The sequence below is a fragment of the Xenopus laevis genome, chromosome 3S (genome assembly GCF_017654675.1).
Source record: "Xenopus laevis strain J_2021 chromosome 3S, Xenopus_laevis_v10.1, whole genome shotgun sequence".
In the NCBI taxonomy this organism is placed as follows: domain Eukaryota; kingdom Metazoa; phylum Chordata; class Amphibia; order Anura; family Pipidae; genus Xenopus; species Xenopus laevis.
Genome location: NC_054376.1, coordinates 101,249,573 through 101,263,415, shown reverse-complemented (window position 1 = coordinate 101,263,415; position 13,843 = coordinate 101,249,573). Strand labels below are relative to the sequence as shown.

Below are 13,843 nucleotides of genomic sequence, written 5' to 3'. Positions count from 1 at the left end.
CAGGTTTCTTATAAAAACGGTACACATTTTTTAATTAAAGTATACTGGAGATTTCTTTTTCATTAAAGAAAGTAAAAATTGGATTTTATTTTTTTGCATTTACATGTCCTCTGCTCTGCAATCTAAACTTGCCCAAACTGCAGATTAATGGATACTATTGAATACCTGTAAAATATTTACTCATATATTTACTCACTAAGTGATGTCATCAGACATAAGTGTTGTTTTGTGACTTGACTTGTGTCACACGAGAATTACATTTTATAAGAAATAATTTATAAATACTGTATATTTTAGAAGTTATGTTGGATTTCCATAGCCTGCATAAAATGATATATATTATATTTTTATATATTATATTTCTCCTTTTATTTTTCAGTTACCTCTGAAATCATAATTAGACATGTACAAAGTTAGACATTTCGCTTGGTTATAGTAGTGTACAGTATCTGGCTATTTGGAATTAGCATTTTGTAAATTGTAGACATTGGCTTTTTCAAATGTTAAAAGAATTGATTTTTCTTTTGCAGATAAACAGATAGTGACGCTGGTAAACTAAAATTTCGTGGGACATAAGAACAACAACATGGAAGTGTAAACGGCAAGTACATCTTGGAATACGCTTAAATAGCAAAGAGAAAACGACACTCTCACGTTGTGTTGCAGATGATTTGTACTTTCTTGGACATGACCAGAAACCCTTCCAGGTTTAAGTGCTTATGCTGGATGTACTCGTGTGTTCATTGTCTCTTTCCAAAATGGATTCAAGGTATTAAGCAAGAAACCCTTCAATAAAGTTTTAAGGCCTACAGTTCACATTGCTAAAACCAGGCCAAAGAAGGAATAAGCCAATCAAAAGAGAGAAAGATTTAATGGGGGGACAGAAAACAAGGAGAGAGAAGGCAAGAATATGGAAAGCAAAGATAAAGAAATAAAGATCTTGGGATGATATGCTATTTTTGGATAAAGAATACTTGACGCTGGTGCCCCCTTCAGTGAATCTGCATTGTGTGTTTGGGGGTACCTGCCCCTCTGTATGGCAGAATAAAATGGTTATGTCTCAGGGCACATACACCTTCCTAAGCTGCTTTGCAGGCTTTTGGCTTATTTGGGGACTTATAGTGCTGCTGTGCTGCCTGTGCAGTTTTCTGAGACGACGCATGAAGAGACATCGTGAGGAGAGATTGCAAGAGCAGAGCTTGCGTTCTGTGCAGATAGAGCCCCTACAGTATGAAGAGTATGTATGCAGCCCACGCATCCCCGTGTCACATCGAATCCGCGCCCAGGCTCCACCTCCACCACCACCACCACAGCCACCAGCTGCACAAGCTCGACCTTGGTCTGCTGCCCGCAGGAATGGTAAGGAGGAGGCAAATGTTTATTTCAAGAAACTTGGCTTAGTGCCACCTAAAGTCCTTCCTACACCGCAGTGCTGAATTTTGAGCAACAGGCCTGCTTAGTCCAAAATGAGTTCGGGAATACAGGTATCGGCCAAAATAGAAATATTTGTCTCTCTGGCTTACCTCTGATTTCCAGATCTTTAAAGGGATACTGTCATAGGAAAAAACATTTTTTTTTCAAAACACATCAGTTAATAGCGCTGCTTCAGCAGATTTCTGCATTGAAATCCGTTTCTCAAAAGAGCTTTTTATATTTAATTTTGAAACCTGACATGGGGCTAGACATATTGTCAGTTTCCCAGCTGCCCCCAGTGACTTGTGTTCTAATAAACTTCTATCACTCTTTACTGCTGTACTGCAAGTTGGAGTGATATCAACCCCCCCCCCCAGCAGCCTAACAACAGAAGGTAACCAGATAACAGCTCCCTAACACAAGATAACAGATGCCTGGTAGATCTAAGAACAGCACTCAATAGTAAAATCCAGATCCCACTGCGACACATTCAGTTACATTGAGTAGGAGAAACAACAGCCTGCCAGAAAGCAGTTCCATCCTAAAGTGCAGGCTCTTTCTGAAAGCACATGACCAGGCCAAATGACCTGAGATGGCTGCCTACACACCAATAATACAACAACAAAAAATACACTTGCTGGTTCAGGAATTACATTTTATTTATTTATTTGCAATTTAAACATTGTAATTTAGAAATAAAAACTACACCATAAAAATCATGACAGAATCCCTTTAAGTATGTCACACATTTAAAATGGCGCTGCATTGATATCTTAGCTCTTCTAAATAGAAACAAATTGCAGAAGAATACCCTGCTCTATAGTTTTGATCATTAAAAGATGTGCCTTTTTTAGAGGTGCACACAGAATAAGCCCAAGATAGTATTGTATTTGTGAAGCACATATAGGAAATGCTAGAACAAAGATGAACTGTAAGTCAGAACTCATGCATATTGGAACTGCTCATGGTTTACCTCAGAATAATGGTGGCCATAGACTCAAAGATCCGCTCGTTTGGCGACATCGACAAACGAGCGGATCTTTCCCCGATATGCCACTAACTGCATGGCTATATCGGGGGTAATTCGAACGTTCGGGCGTATGACCGAATGATCGTATTACGATTTGACAAGGGGCTCCGACGGGTCGGTCGGTTAAAAATCAAAGCTTCCCGATCGATATCGTGGCCAGATATCGATCGGGAAGACCCGTCAGAAGCCCCCATACACGGGCAGATAAGCTGTCAAATAGGTCCAAACGACCGATATCGGCAGCTTTATCTGCCCGTGTATGGCCACCTTTAGGCAGATATTGCTGATAGTTGCAGTGTAAGGCCTAGACCAGTGACCCCCAACCACTGACAACATGTTGCTCACCAACCCTTTAGATGTTGCTCCCACTGGCCTCAAAGCAGGTGTTTATTTTTTAATTCTAGGCATGTTTTCGTTGCATAAATACCAGATGTACTGCCACAGTATAGAGCCCCCTTTAGGCTTCCAGTCCACATAAGGTCTACCAAATAGCAAATAGCAGCCCTTATATGGCACTACCAGGAGCTTTGTTCCCCAACTCTTTATACATTCGAAATGTAGCTCACGGGTATTAGAAGTCAGGGACCCTTGGCATAAACCTTAGACATAAGGCCTTTAGGCAAGAATATATCCCATATTATAGGGGGGATCTTGCCCAAAGGAGCCATTCCCTATTATAGGAAAGATCAAACACAGAGGAACTGTTAGCAGAATGCCAAACAATAATCTAACACTTTGCAGTCGTTTTTTTATCCCCCACCCCACCCCCACCCTCTTGCAGTGAATAAGGAATAATATGAAGGAATATAAAAGACACAATATGAAATTCAAAATTGTATGCCATTCATCTTAGCGTCGGTAAAGGGTTTGGATGAGTGTGCCAGCTGCACAGTTCATAATGACTCCGTATGTACGTGGCATCTAATTTCAAATCTCAGTAAAGTCTCCTTTTTCTAAATAAGCCAGGTGATGGCAGACGTTTAAGTAAATTTTACATTCTTACTATGCACATGAGCATCTAGGTCAGCAATAGAGTAGTATTATGTTGCCCTAAAAGAGCACTAGTATTAATACTAATTATTATAAAATGACTGGTTGCAAATACATAAGGGCTCTTAGGGCTCTTACAGACGAGCGTTTTTATCTGCTCTCCCCAGCGTTCCGGTTTCATGCATTCAGCCGCAGGGGAGCACAGGAGTATACATACCAAATTCTTTTCAATGGGGCTGTACTCACACAGACACATGTAAGCGTCGATCACAGGAAAAATGCAACATGCTGCGTCCCAACCTGCGTTCGTCGCTTACATGCATCTGTGTGACTATAGCCCCATGAAAAGAATTCAGTTTACTCCTGCGGCTGAACGCATGAAACCGGAACGCAGGGGAGCGCAGATAAAAATGCTCATCTGTAAGAGCCCTAAGAGCCCTTATGCAACATATTTAGGGCTCTTACAGATAAGCATTTTTAGCTGCGCTCCCCTGCGTTCCGGTTTCATGCATTCAGCCGCAGGGGAGCCCAGCTAATAATGCTTATCTGTAAGAGCCCTAAATATGTTGAAAAGGAAATGCAGATTTTTGTTACACAATGTCAAATTGCTGTATTAGAGGTTATAAAGGGAACAGCTGCGAGGGAAAAGCAAGGCATATTGTACAAGGCAGTGCAGGTTTGCATTCATATTGTAAGCACTGTGCATGTCAGTATGGCTGCTCTGCTGCATCTGCGCTTTGGGAAGAAAAAAAAGAACTTATTGGCAAGCAGTGTTTGTGCGTGAATTTAAATTAGCTGCTGCCCTAGCACAAAAGGAAACTCAGCAATCAGTATGGTTAATCTGAGGCCATCTGAACGGAACAAGTATCTGCCATTGGCACTGGGCTTGTGACAGTCAGTTGACTTGGCAAGGCCCACGAGCAAAATCAAATGTTAAAATAGTGAGAAAATAAATTCAGAAATGTGGTTTACCTTACATGACAATAACAATAGAGTTAATAATGAATGGAGGGCACACCAAAAACTTTCAAAAAATAGCGAGAGGTGCAGGAACAAATGTTACCCCTACTGCAGGTAACCTATATCAATAATTTATATCTGCATGTTTGCACACTCAAAACAAATACAATTTAGAGAGAGGGTGGTTTGAAAAAATAATTTTTACTTTTATGCAGAGAAAAACATTTTACATGAACAACGCCATACAACACATGGCATAATTTATACAATGTTAAAAATAGCATAGAATATCAACCACCCATTAGTTGTATATAGCAAGCAAGATACCAGCAAGGAGCGGATACACCTACCAGAAAAATGAGAATGGCCCCAACGTTTCGGTATTTGTTTTGAGTGTGCAAACATGCAGATATAAATTAATAACAATAACAATATAAATATCTCTGTGTTTACAACTCTAAAATTGGTGAAACAGATCATTGAAAAGATCTTTCTGAGAAATTGAGAAAACCAGTCAAGAAAAACACAGCAAGTCCAGTTGATTTATCTTATTACTACAGATATTGAAAGACACCAAAATATCTTGAATGGAAGAGATGTTCACCATATACATTATACCTACTTTGGTCCTCCAGCTTCACTGTATTTATTACTCTTTCGAAGAGAAACACTTTCATGCAATGTTGAACTAATCTGCCCAATGCCCTAGCTCCAGGGCTAGTTTAAGATAAAACGGGGCTCTGGGTAAAAATCCGAGCTTGGACCCCATGCGTAAATACTTCACAGCACTAATTTATACACATTCTATTGGTCAATAGCAGTTCCAAGTTCTAGGGATGCACTGAATCCACCGAATCCTTGATGAACGATTCACCCGAATACTGAATCTGAATCCTAATTTGCATATGAAAATTAGAGACAGGAAAGTAAAAAGTAGAACAAATTGTTCTTTTGTGATGAAAAGTCGTGTGATTTTCCTACCCGCCCCTAATTTACATATGTAAATTCAGATTCGGTTTGGCCAGGCACAAGGATTCGGCTGAATCCAAATCCTGCTGAAAAAGACCGAATCCCGAACCGAATCCTGGATTTGGTGCATCTCTAGTTCCAACACTCCAACAGCTTCTACATTCCTGTGCTCAGTCCCTAGCACAGGAATAGTCAGGGCAGGACTACACATAGATTCTGCTGTACTTACATTTATTAATCAAGTAAAACCACTACATGTTTGAGTAGTGTTGACCTTTCTTAAATGTACTTATTTTAAACCAATAAATGCCTCTACATGCATCTAGTGGGTGAGTTAATACCACTGCACACCTCTAATGAGAGCAACTAAGAGTTCCGTTAACATATTTCCTACAACAAAATACAGTCGTGCATTATATATTTATTTAGTACTAATATTAGTGACAAGCTGTCACTGGATAGATCAAATGTGCAATTTCGGGACAAAAATCGCCTGTCTCAAGTAGTGACAGGCAGTTTCCATTGATTTAAATGACAGGTGGCACTGAGAGGTACAGTGTGTATACTCACAGAGAAACATTACTTGTATATTTGCCTAAGACTGTGTGTGACTGTGGTGGTACTTGATCAAAAAATGTAATTGCAGCAAAATCTCTGTGTAGTGCTAGTTTGTTGCCACTTTTCCATTATTTTAGTGTTTAGTAACAGCACAGGTATATAGAGAGGAAAAGTTAAAAGGAAAAAGTTGGGACCAAAAGACAGTAATAGCATAGAAGCAGAAGGGAACGTAATGATTTCTAGGTACCTTAGGCACAGGTCAAAAATCAACATAGAATATACACATAGGGGTAAATTTATCAAAGAGTAAAGTTCCAACACTAGAGTAAAATTCCGCAGCTCTCTATGGGTTTTTGAAAGGCGTATTTATCAATGGGTGAAAGTGAAATTTCACCCTTTGATAAATACGCCTTTAAAAACCCCATAGAAATGAATGGGAAGTGGCGGAATTTCACTCTAGTGGCGGAACTTCACTATTAACTTCACTCTTTGATAAATATACCCCATACTGTACATGTATGGTCTGTATTCCTTACCCTCTTCTTCTATAGTTCTGTCCTCTACCTACCCTGCTCCCTTTCTATCCCCCCTATTTTTTCCCACTTTCCCTCCTCTCTTTAACACAGTCTTATCTTCTAATATGCTCTCCCCTATCTCTCCCATGCAGCACCTGCTCTCTTCTTTATCTTCTTCTCATCCCTTTCCCACCATATTTCATTCTATGTTTTGCACTTGAGATAATAGCCCTATGCAATCTGCTCTAATCAGTCTAACGGGACATAATGTTTTAGGGTACATACTTAGGATGAATGTGGCTAGAGTTAAATAAACTAAAAACCACTGTCTGCTCCTCCAGTGGAAGGAAATTCAGGTTTTGAGGAGAAATTTGCCTGGCTAAGCCAGTATTGCACAAAAAACATAAATGTTCAGTTTTTTAAGCGGTTAAAGAATTGATGTTATACTTGAGTTACAAGGAGTAGGGTACAGTTGAAATGAATAATAAATTTAGACAAAGAGGTGGCTGTACTTCTGTATATGGGGTGTTATTTATGAGCCCAAGGAAATCCGGAGCTGGGGACGACATTCAGGTGCTTTTTAAATCCACAACAGTATCCCTTTAAATGAGATGTAAACACTACAACATCTCCAGAATAGGCACCAGAAACATAAAACTACAGAATGCTCCAGTAAAAATGCTACCCACCAATGCTATGGCTGACATATTTTTTTAATTACCATACAGTGATTATTGTGCAGTGTTAGCTTGCTAATACTGCAGTTAAATCTATCCCTGAGCAATCGCTTTGTTTTCAATTTGCAGATAACAAGATTAGTGCATTCGGGAGCTTCTGCAGAACATAATGATGTTCCCTGCAGTGGCCAGTAGAACTTGTCATTAAACTTAAAATTGCTCTTTTCCTAAGAACCGTTTTTATAGGGCTCCTTCTTCAACCTATTTACCCTTATCCCATGGTATAACTTTAACAGAATTTTGGAGTTAATACAGGTATAGGATCTGTTATCCGGAAACCCAGTATCCGAAAAAGTTCAGAATTACAGAAAGTTTGTCTCCCATAGATTCCATTTTGTCTATCCAAATAATCCAAATTTTTAAAAGTGATTTCCTTTTTCTCTGTAATAATAAAACAGTACCTTGTACTTGATCCAAACTAAGATAGAATTAATCCTTATTGGAAGTAAAACCATCCTATTGGGTTTATTTAATGTCTACATGATTTTCTAGTAGACTTAAGGCATGAAGATCCAATTTACAGAAAGATCCATTATCCGGAAAACCCCAGGTCCAAAGCATTCTGGATAACAGGTCCCATACCTGTACTGCAAAATCACCCCTTCATTTAAATGTGCAAGGTATTTTCAAGGTTAAGAAAAAAGGAGAAGGAAAGGCTAAAATTAAGTAAGCTTTATCAGAAAAGTCTATATATAAATACACCAGTGCTGCTCTAAGTCCTCTAAGAAACACAGCAGTTCTTTCCTTCTGTTGTGTACACATGGGCTTCTGTATCAGACTTTCTTCTTTCAGCATAAACCTCCAGGGCTAGGACTTGAGCATGCTCAGTTTGCTCCTCCCTTTTCCACCCTCCCCTCCCTGGTGTAATCTGAGCCCAGAGTTATGAGTGAGCAGGGAGAGACTCAGGCAGGAAGTGATGTCACACCAAGCTAATATGGCAGCTGCTATCCTAAACAAACAGAGAGAGCTTCTAGAGCTGTTTACTCAGGTATGGTAAAGCATTCTACAGAATAAATATAGTGTTCTAGCTTGCACTAGTGTGGCTTATCTATTGGCAACAAACTTCAGTAGCTTTCCTTCTTCTTTAAAAACGTGTTGATAACCCAGGCTCTGTTCTCAGAAGGTACTGATATCTGGGGCGGAATGGGAATGCCATGGTGTTGGTTAGGTGATGAGCAGGGGAGAGAGGTGTGGCTTCAGGAGGGTGCCAGTCAGGGCAGGGGTCTTACCTATTGCCCCAGCACTTCCTTTGATGATATGGTGGGAAGGTGGAAGATCACAGATATGAGACCATGTGATCAATGGCCCGTTTTCTTTGGGAATTTTGGTAAAAGGCAGACATAAACATTTTGTTGTTTAAAATATTTTATTTGATTTTCATATTAAGACATAAACATTTTTAGGGTCATGGCACATGGGGACCTCACTGTGTATTTTTCCACAATTGTATGCATGTATGTATATTTTAACTTGTATAGCGCTCCTTGAGGGCAAAGCACTGTACAGGTCATTACAATAATAAGTATAAAAATACAATACACATAAATTTAAATTATAGCTACAATACATATTAAGTGCTTATTGTCAAGGAGACAAAAGGATGGAGGTCCCTGTCCTGTAGAGCTTACAGTCTAAATAGGAGGGTAACATACAGACACAAATCGGAGGGATATAAAGTCAGATCTGTAAGTAATAGGTTTTACTCGCAATCATGTGAATGTTATAAAATGGAAAGTATTTTTTGGGAGATCTGTCGACCGTAGTAGCTCAGACCATGGGCAACTAATCTTACCATGTGCCATCACCGTTACTGTCTCTATGCAGCTTAGCACATAAAATATTCTAGAAAATGGAATTTTAATGAGAAAAACAAACAGATTGGGGAGTGTATTTCAATTTATTCTCATGACTCTATAAATATACACTCAGCCACATATCTTTGTGTTGACTAAATGCATTCGCTTAATCTACAGCAGAAGCAGTTTCGATTACTCTATTACACAGCTGACCTTCTGAAGGACCCACAAGATGTCGGCATAAGCACTACCTGTCAGACTTACATAATACTAACAAGAAATTTCTGTCTGGCAGGCATGAAAAATGGCTTGATGTTGCTTTTATCTGACACATGAAATATAAATATCCGGCCTAATAGGAAATGGCAACTATTTCCTCTAGTGTATGTGTGGGATACACTGATGAATACAAAGGGGAGGCAATATAATGTCAATTCTTTGCCTGGGCATAAATCAGGTCTCCTTCTATGAACTGCCATTAGAATTTTCTAAATTCCCTCATCTGGGCAAGATGGTGCCACGTAAAGGAAATAATACTGTCCATACTAATAGAAAAGACAGACAAAGCTGCAAGAAAACCATACACCATACAATATTTGCTTGTCTTTCCTTCAGCTGAAGGTAAATATGTCTACCACTGAGCTGACAACCATACATCAGTTAGCAGATTAAGCAGTGGGAAATATAATAGCCTTATGATTATTAGTGGGTTTGTAAAAATAATAATAATTACATCTGAAATGCCCAAATTACATGAGAAGTTACACTGAGGAAATGACAGCTATTTTACCACTATGTTTAGCAGCTTTCATATGGTTTTGTAGGTACAGGAATGGGATCTGGAAACCACTTATCCAGAAAGATCCGAATTATGGAAAGCTCGTCTCCCATAGACTCCATTTTAGCCAAATAATCCAAATTTAAAGTGATTTCCTTTATCTCTGTAATAATAAAACAGTACCATGTACTTTCATTGGTCCCCAACCACCGGGCAACGTCCCAGAACTGGGCCACGGACAGTCCTGAACTGGGCCGACGAGCCTAGCCCGTAATTAACGGTGGTGCGCCGAATTGGACGCCTGCATACGGCATTGGATGCCGGTGCACCCAAATTGGACGCGCAGTTGCCGCTGAACACCCCCACCCAAAAAGTTTGGGGACCACTGAAAGTACATGGTACTGTTTTCATAATTCGGATCTTTCCGTAAATTGGTTCTTCATACATTAAGTTTACTAGAAAATCAGATAAATATTAAATAAACCCAATAGGCCGGTTTTGCTTCCAACAAGGATTAATTATATCTCAGTTTGCACATCAAAGGTTGGGGACCACTGAGATATAATTAATCCTTGTTGGAAGAAAACCCGGCCTATTTGGTTTATTTAATATTTATCTGATTTTCTAGGAAACTTAATGTATGAAGAACCAATTTACGGAAAGATCCATTATCTGAGAAACCCCCCGTTTTCCAGAGCATTTTGGATAATAGGTCCCATACCTGTAATGTACCTGGATGTCCAGTGCTTTATTGATATCAGTAGATGGTTATTCTGCCCCTGTGATATGAGCCTTCCATCTCCATGGCTTGTGTGTCTGTGAATTCTATGGCAATGACAATTTTCTTGTTTGTGTAACTTTTATTTATGTTGTGCCCTTAGAGTCAGACCTGTCTCAGCCACCATGTTATGAAGAGGCATTACTGATGGCTGAGCCACCACCACCCTACAGCGAAGTGCTCACCGATACTCGAGGGATCTACCGGAAGATCTTAAACCCCTTTTTGTCTGTCCAGGATGAGTTGGTGAAACCAGAGCAACCCCTCAGCCATAAACAACATCTAACAGGACAGACACACACCCAGCCACTTCCCGGAGCTCTGAGCTCACAGATTTTGGCCAATCCTCCACAAGAAGCACAGAGGGCTAGGCCTCCATCCTGGGCTGGCTCTGACATCAGCAGTGGTGGCTTGCACAGACTCCCTGGTAGCTGCCAATTCATATTTCCCATTCCCGTGCTGGGCAGGACTACGGCAGTTTGAATATGTTCTAGTGATCATATATCCCTCAGCTACTGCTCTTCAAAGATTACGGGAATATATACATTTTGAATATGAAGACCTAATATTTAAATAAAATAGTGAAGTGTATGAGAGTGCACATCACTTGCTTCTATCATTGTAATTGCAAAAAAAACAAACAAAAAAAAAAGAACCTTTGAGGAGCCATTGAATATGACTGCCTGCTGGACTACAGGACCTGTGACTATAAACTTTGTACAGTTCTCCAAAATACACATGTGTTGGACTGCACTATGCCCGGTACAGAATATGTTTGAGAGAGATACCAAGTCCATACTCAGACTTGAAGCCATGTTTATTTATTTTTGAGTTCCTATTTTATTTCTCCTATTTTTTTGTGGTATTAAAGTTAAATGTGCCGACTCTGTTGTATGTGTATGTATATGAGCTTCCACGTGCAGCTGTAACTAGAATTAGAGCAGTAGATATTAAGTGGCACAATGAGAAATATAGGCACAGACGCAGGGATCTTTTTTTGTTTTTTTTGTTTTGGATGGGGCTAGAAATGCAAATAAAGGAAAAATCGTTCATATTATTACAATTTTCAGTAGATGGGCTAATAAACCTAAAAAGACCCTAGTGCATCTCCACCAACTGGCAATTGTTGTTCTGACATGCGTGTGTGTGTGAATAACGTCATAATAATGTCACAAGGATCTTTAATACATCCAACTCGAAAGGGCTTTTCATTAAAGAAACTGCAATCTCATGTCATTGTCATATCAGTGCTCTGTTGTCAAAGCACTGTTGATACTAATAAACCAAATATCGGTTTGTTGGGCTTTGCCAAGCATTGAAGATGGCAGTGAATGCCATTTAATTAAAAGGTAAACCATCTGCATGAATGAAATAAAGGTACAAATATATTTATTTATTTAAAACAGTCATTCAATGACAGTAGAGTTAAGTCCCATTTTCTAAAACCAATACCTGTACCCATTTTCTATTATTTTCTTTTTTTTTATTTGCCGACAGTTTAAATAAAAAGGTTAGCAGTACCCTATAAACAATCAGGCTTTGGATTGCAGAAACTCTTCATTAAAAGGGCCCATTCATCAAAGGTCGAATTTCAAATTCATGTTTATGTTTTTTAATTCAACTGGGAGGTTATTTAAGTAAAAATTTGAATGTCTAATACTCGATCAAAGAGTTCCGACCCCAAATCTCGAATCATATTTGATTAGTAAGAATCATGTTTTTCTCCCGAAAAAACAAAAAACTTGAATGTCAAGAAGGCTATTAACATCTCCGAATGGCTCAATGGACCTCTGCCATTGACTCGGCAGGTTTTAGGTGGCGAATATTCAAATTACGACTGTTTCCATGGTCGAGGTGTGATAAATCTCATTTGAATTTACATTCGAATGGGAGATTACAATTAGAATTTGTGAATTTTGACACCTGCACCAGGAGTGAGCTCCAGATATGAGCCGCTATGTTGGGCACACGAGGAGCTCCCTCCTGCTGGGAGTGTCCTAGCACTGGCGGAGGGGTAATTAAAATTAAAAAAAAAACGACTGTTACCATATTAGTATAAATAAGTACAAAAATATGAGTTCCTGAAGAACCCACGCAGAAGAAGCAAAAAAACAAAAAGAAATGGAACAATGAAATTGGTAAAATCAAATTTTAATACTAAATTAATTAATAAACAAATGTAAATCAAAATCCCTGTTCAGTCCCTTAGGGCTCAAAGTCTTCAATCTATGTATCATTGTACCTCAGCTTTTTTAACATCAAAACTCGATCTCCACCTCTTCAGGGTTGAGCGATGTGTTGGAAAAAACCTATTTTTCGTTTTCATTGGTCAGAAAATCGATTGGGCAGTTTTTCAATTTTCATCTGTCACAGTGAAATCTATCCATTGTCCAAATATTTGCTTTGCCAATCAGGCAGCTACCCGCAGTTTTCCCAGCTTTAACTAGACGATATTACTTCAAATGGTCTTTTTAGTTACATAGCAGTTACATATTATAGTAAGTCAGACACATCCATCAAGTTCAACCTTTTAAGTCTACATATAACCTGCCTAACTGCCAGTTGATCCAGAGGAAGGCAAAAACCCATTTGAAGCCTCTCCAATTTGTCTCAGAGGGGGAAACATTTCTTCCTGACTCCAATGGCAATCAGACCAGTCCCTGGAGCTATCTTCCACAACCCTGTATTCCTTCACTTGCTAAAAGGCCATTCAACCTTTTCTTAAAGCTATCTAATGTATCAGCCTGTAAGACTGATTCAGGGAGAGATTCCACCACTCTAACTGTAAAAAAACCCTTCCAAATATTTAGCTGGAACCTCCTTTTTTCTAATCGGAATGGGTGACCTTGTGTCAGATGGAAAGAGCTACTTTTAAATAAAGCATTAGAGAGATTATTATATGATCCCCTTATATATTTATACAAAGTTATCATACCCCCCCTTACAGCCTCTTCTCCAGCTTGAACAACCCCAATTTACATAGTTACATAGTTAAATCGGGTTGAAAAAAGACAAAGTCCATCAAGTCCAACCCCTCCAAATAAAAACCCAGCATCCATACACACACCCCTCCCTACTTTCACACAAATTCTATATACCCATACCTATACTAACTATAGAGTTTAGTATCACAATAGCCTTTGATATTATGTCTGTCCAAAAAAACATCCAAGCCATTCTTAAAGGCATTAACTGAATCAGCCATCACAACATCACCCGGCAGTGCATTCCACAACCTCACTGTCCTGACTGTGAAGAACCCCCTACGTTACTTCAAATGAAAGTTCTTTTCTTCTAGTCTAAAGGGGTGGCCTCTGGT

General features: G+C 39.2%; 1 protein-coding gene across 2 annotated transcripts in view; it reads left to right on the top strand.

Moving 5' to 3' along the window:
• Nucleotides 1–11,408, top strand: part of prr7.S (proline rich 7 (synaptic) S homeolog) — a 34,947-nt gene extending 23,539 nt beyond the window's left edge. For both annotated transcript variants that reach the window (XM_041588691.1, XM_041588690.1), the window contains exons 2-3: nt 531–1,359; nt 10,628–11,408. In XM_041588691.1, the coding sequence (XP_041444625.1) occupies nt 951–1,359; nt 10,628–11,007 (789 nt within the window). In that variant the 5' untranslated portion in view covers nt 531–950 and the 3' untranslated portion in view covers nt 11,008–11,408. The remainder of the gene's footprint in view (nt 1–530; nt 1,360–10,627) is intronic.
• Nucleotides 11,409–13,843: the final 2,435 nt, after the last annotated feature.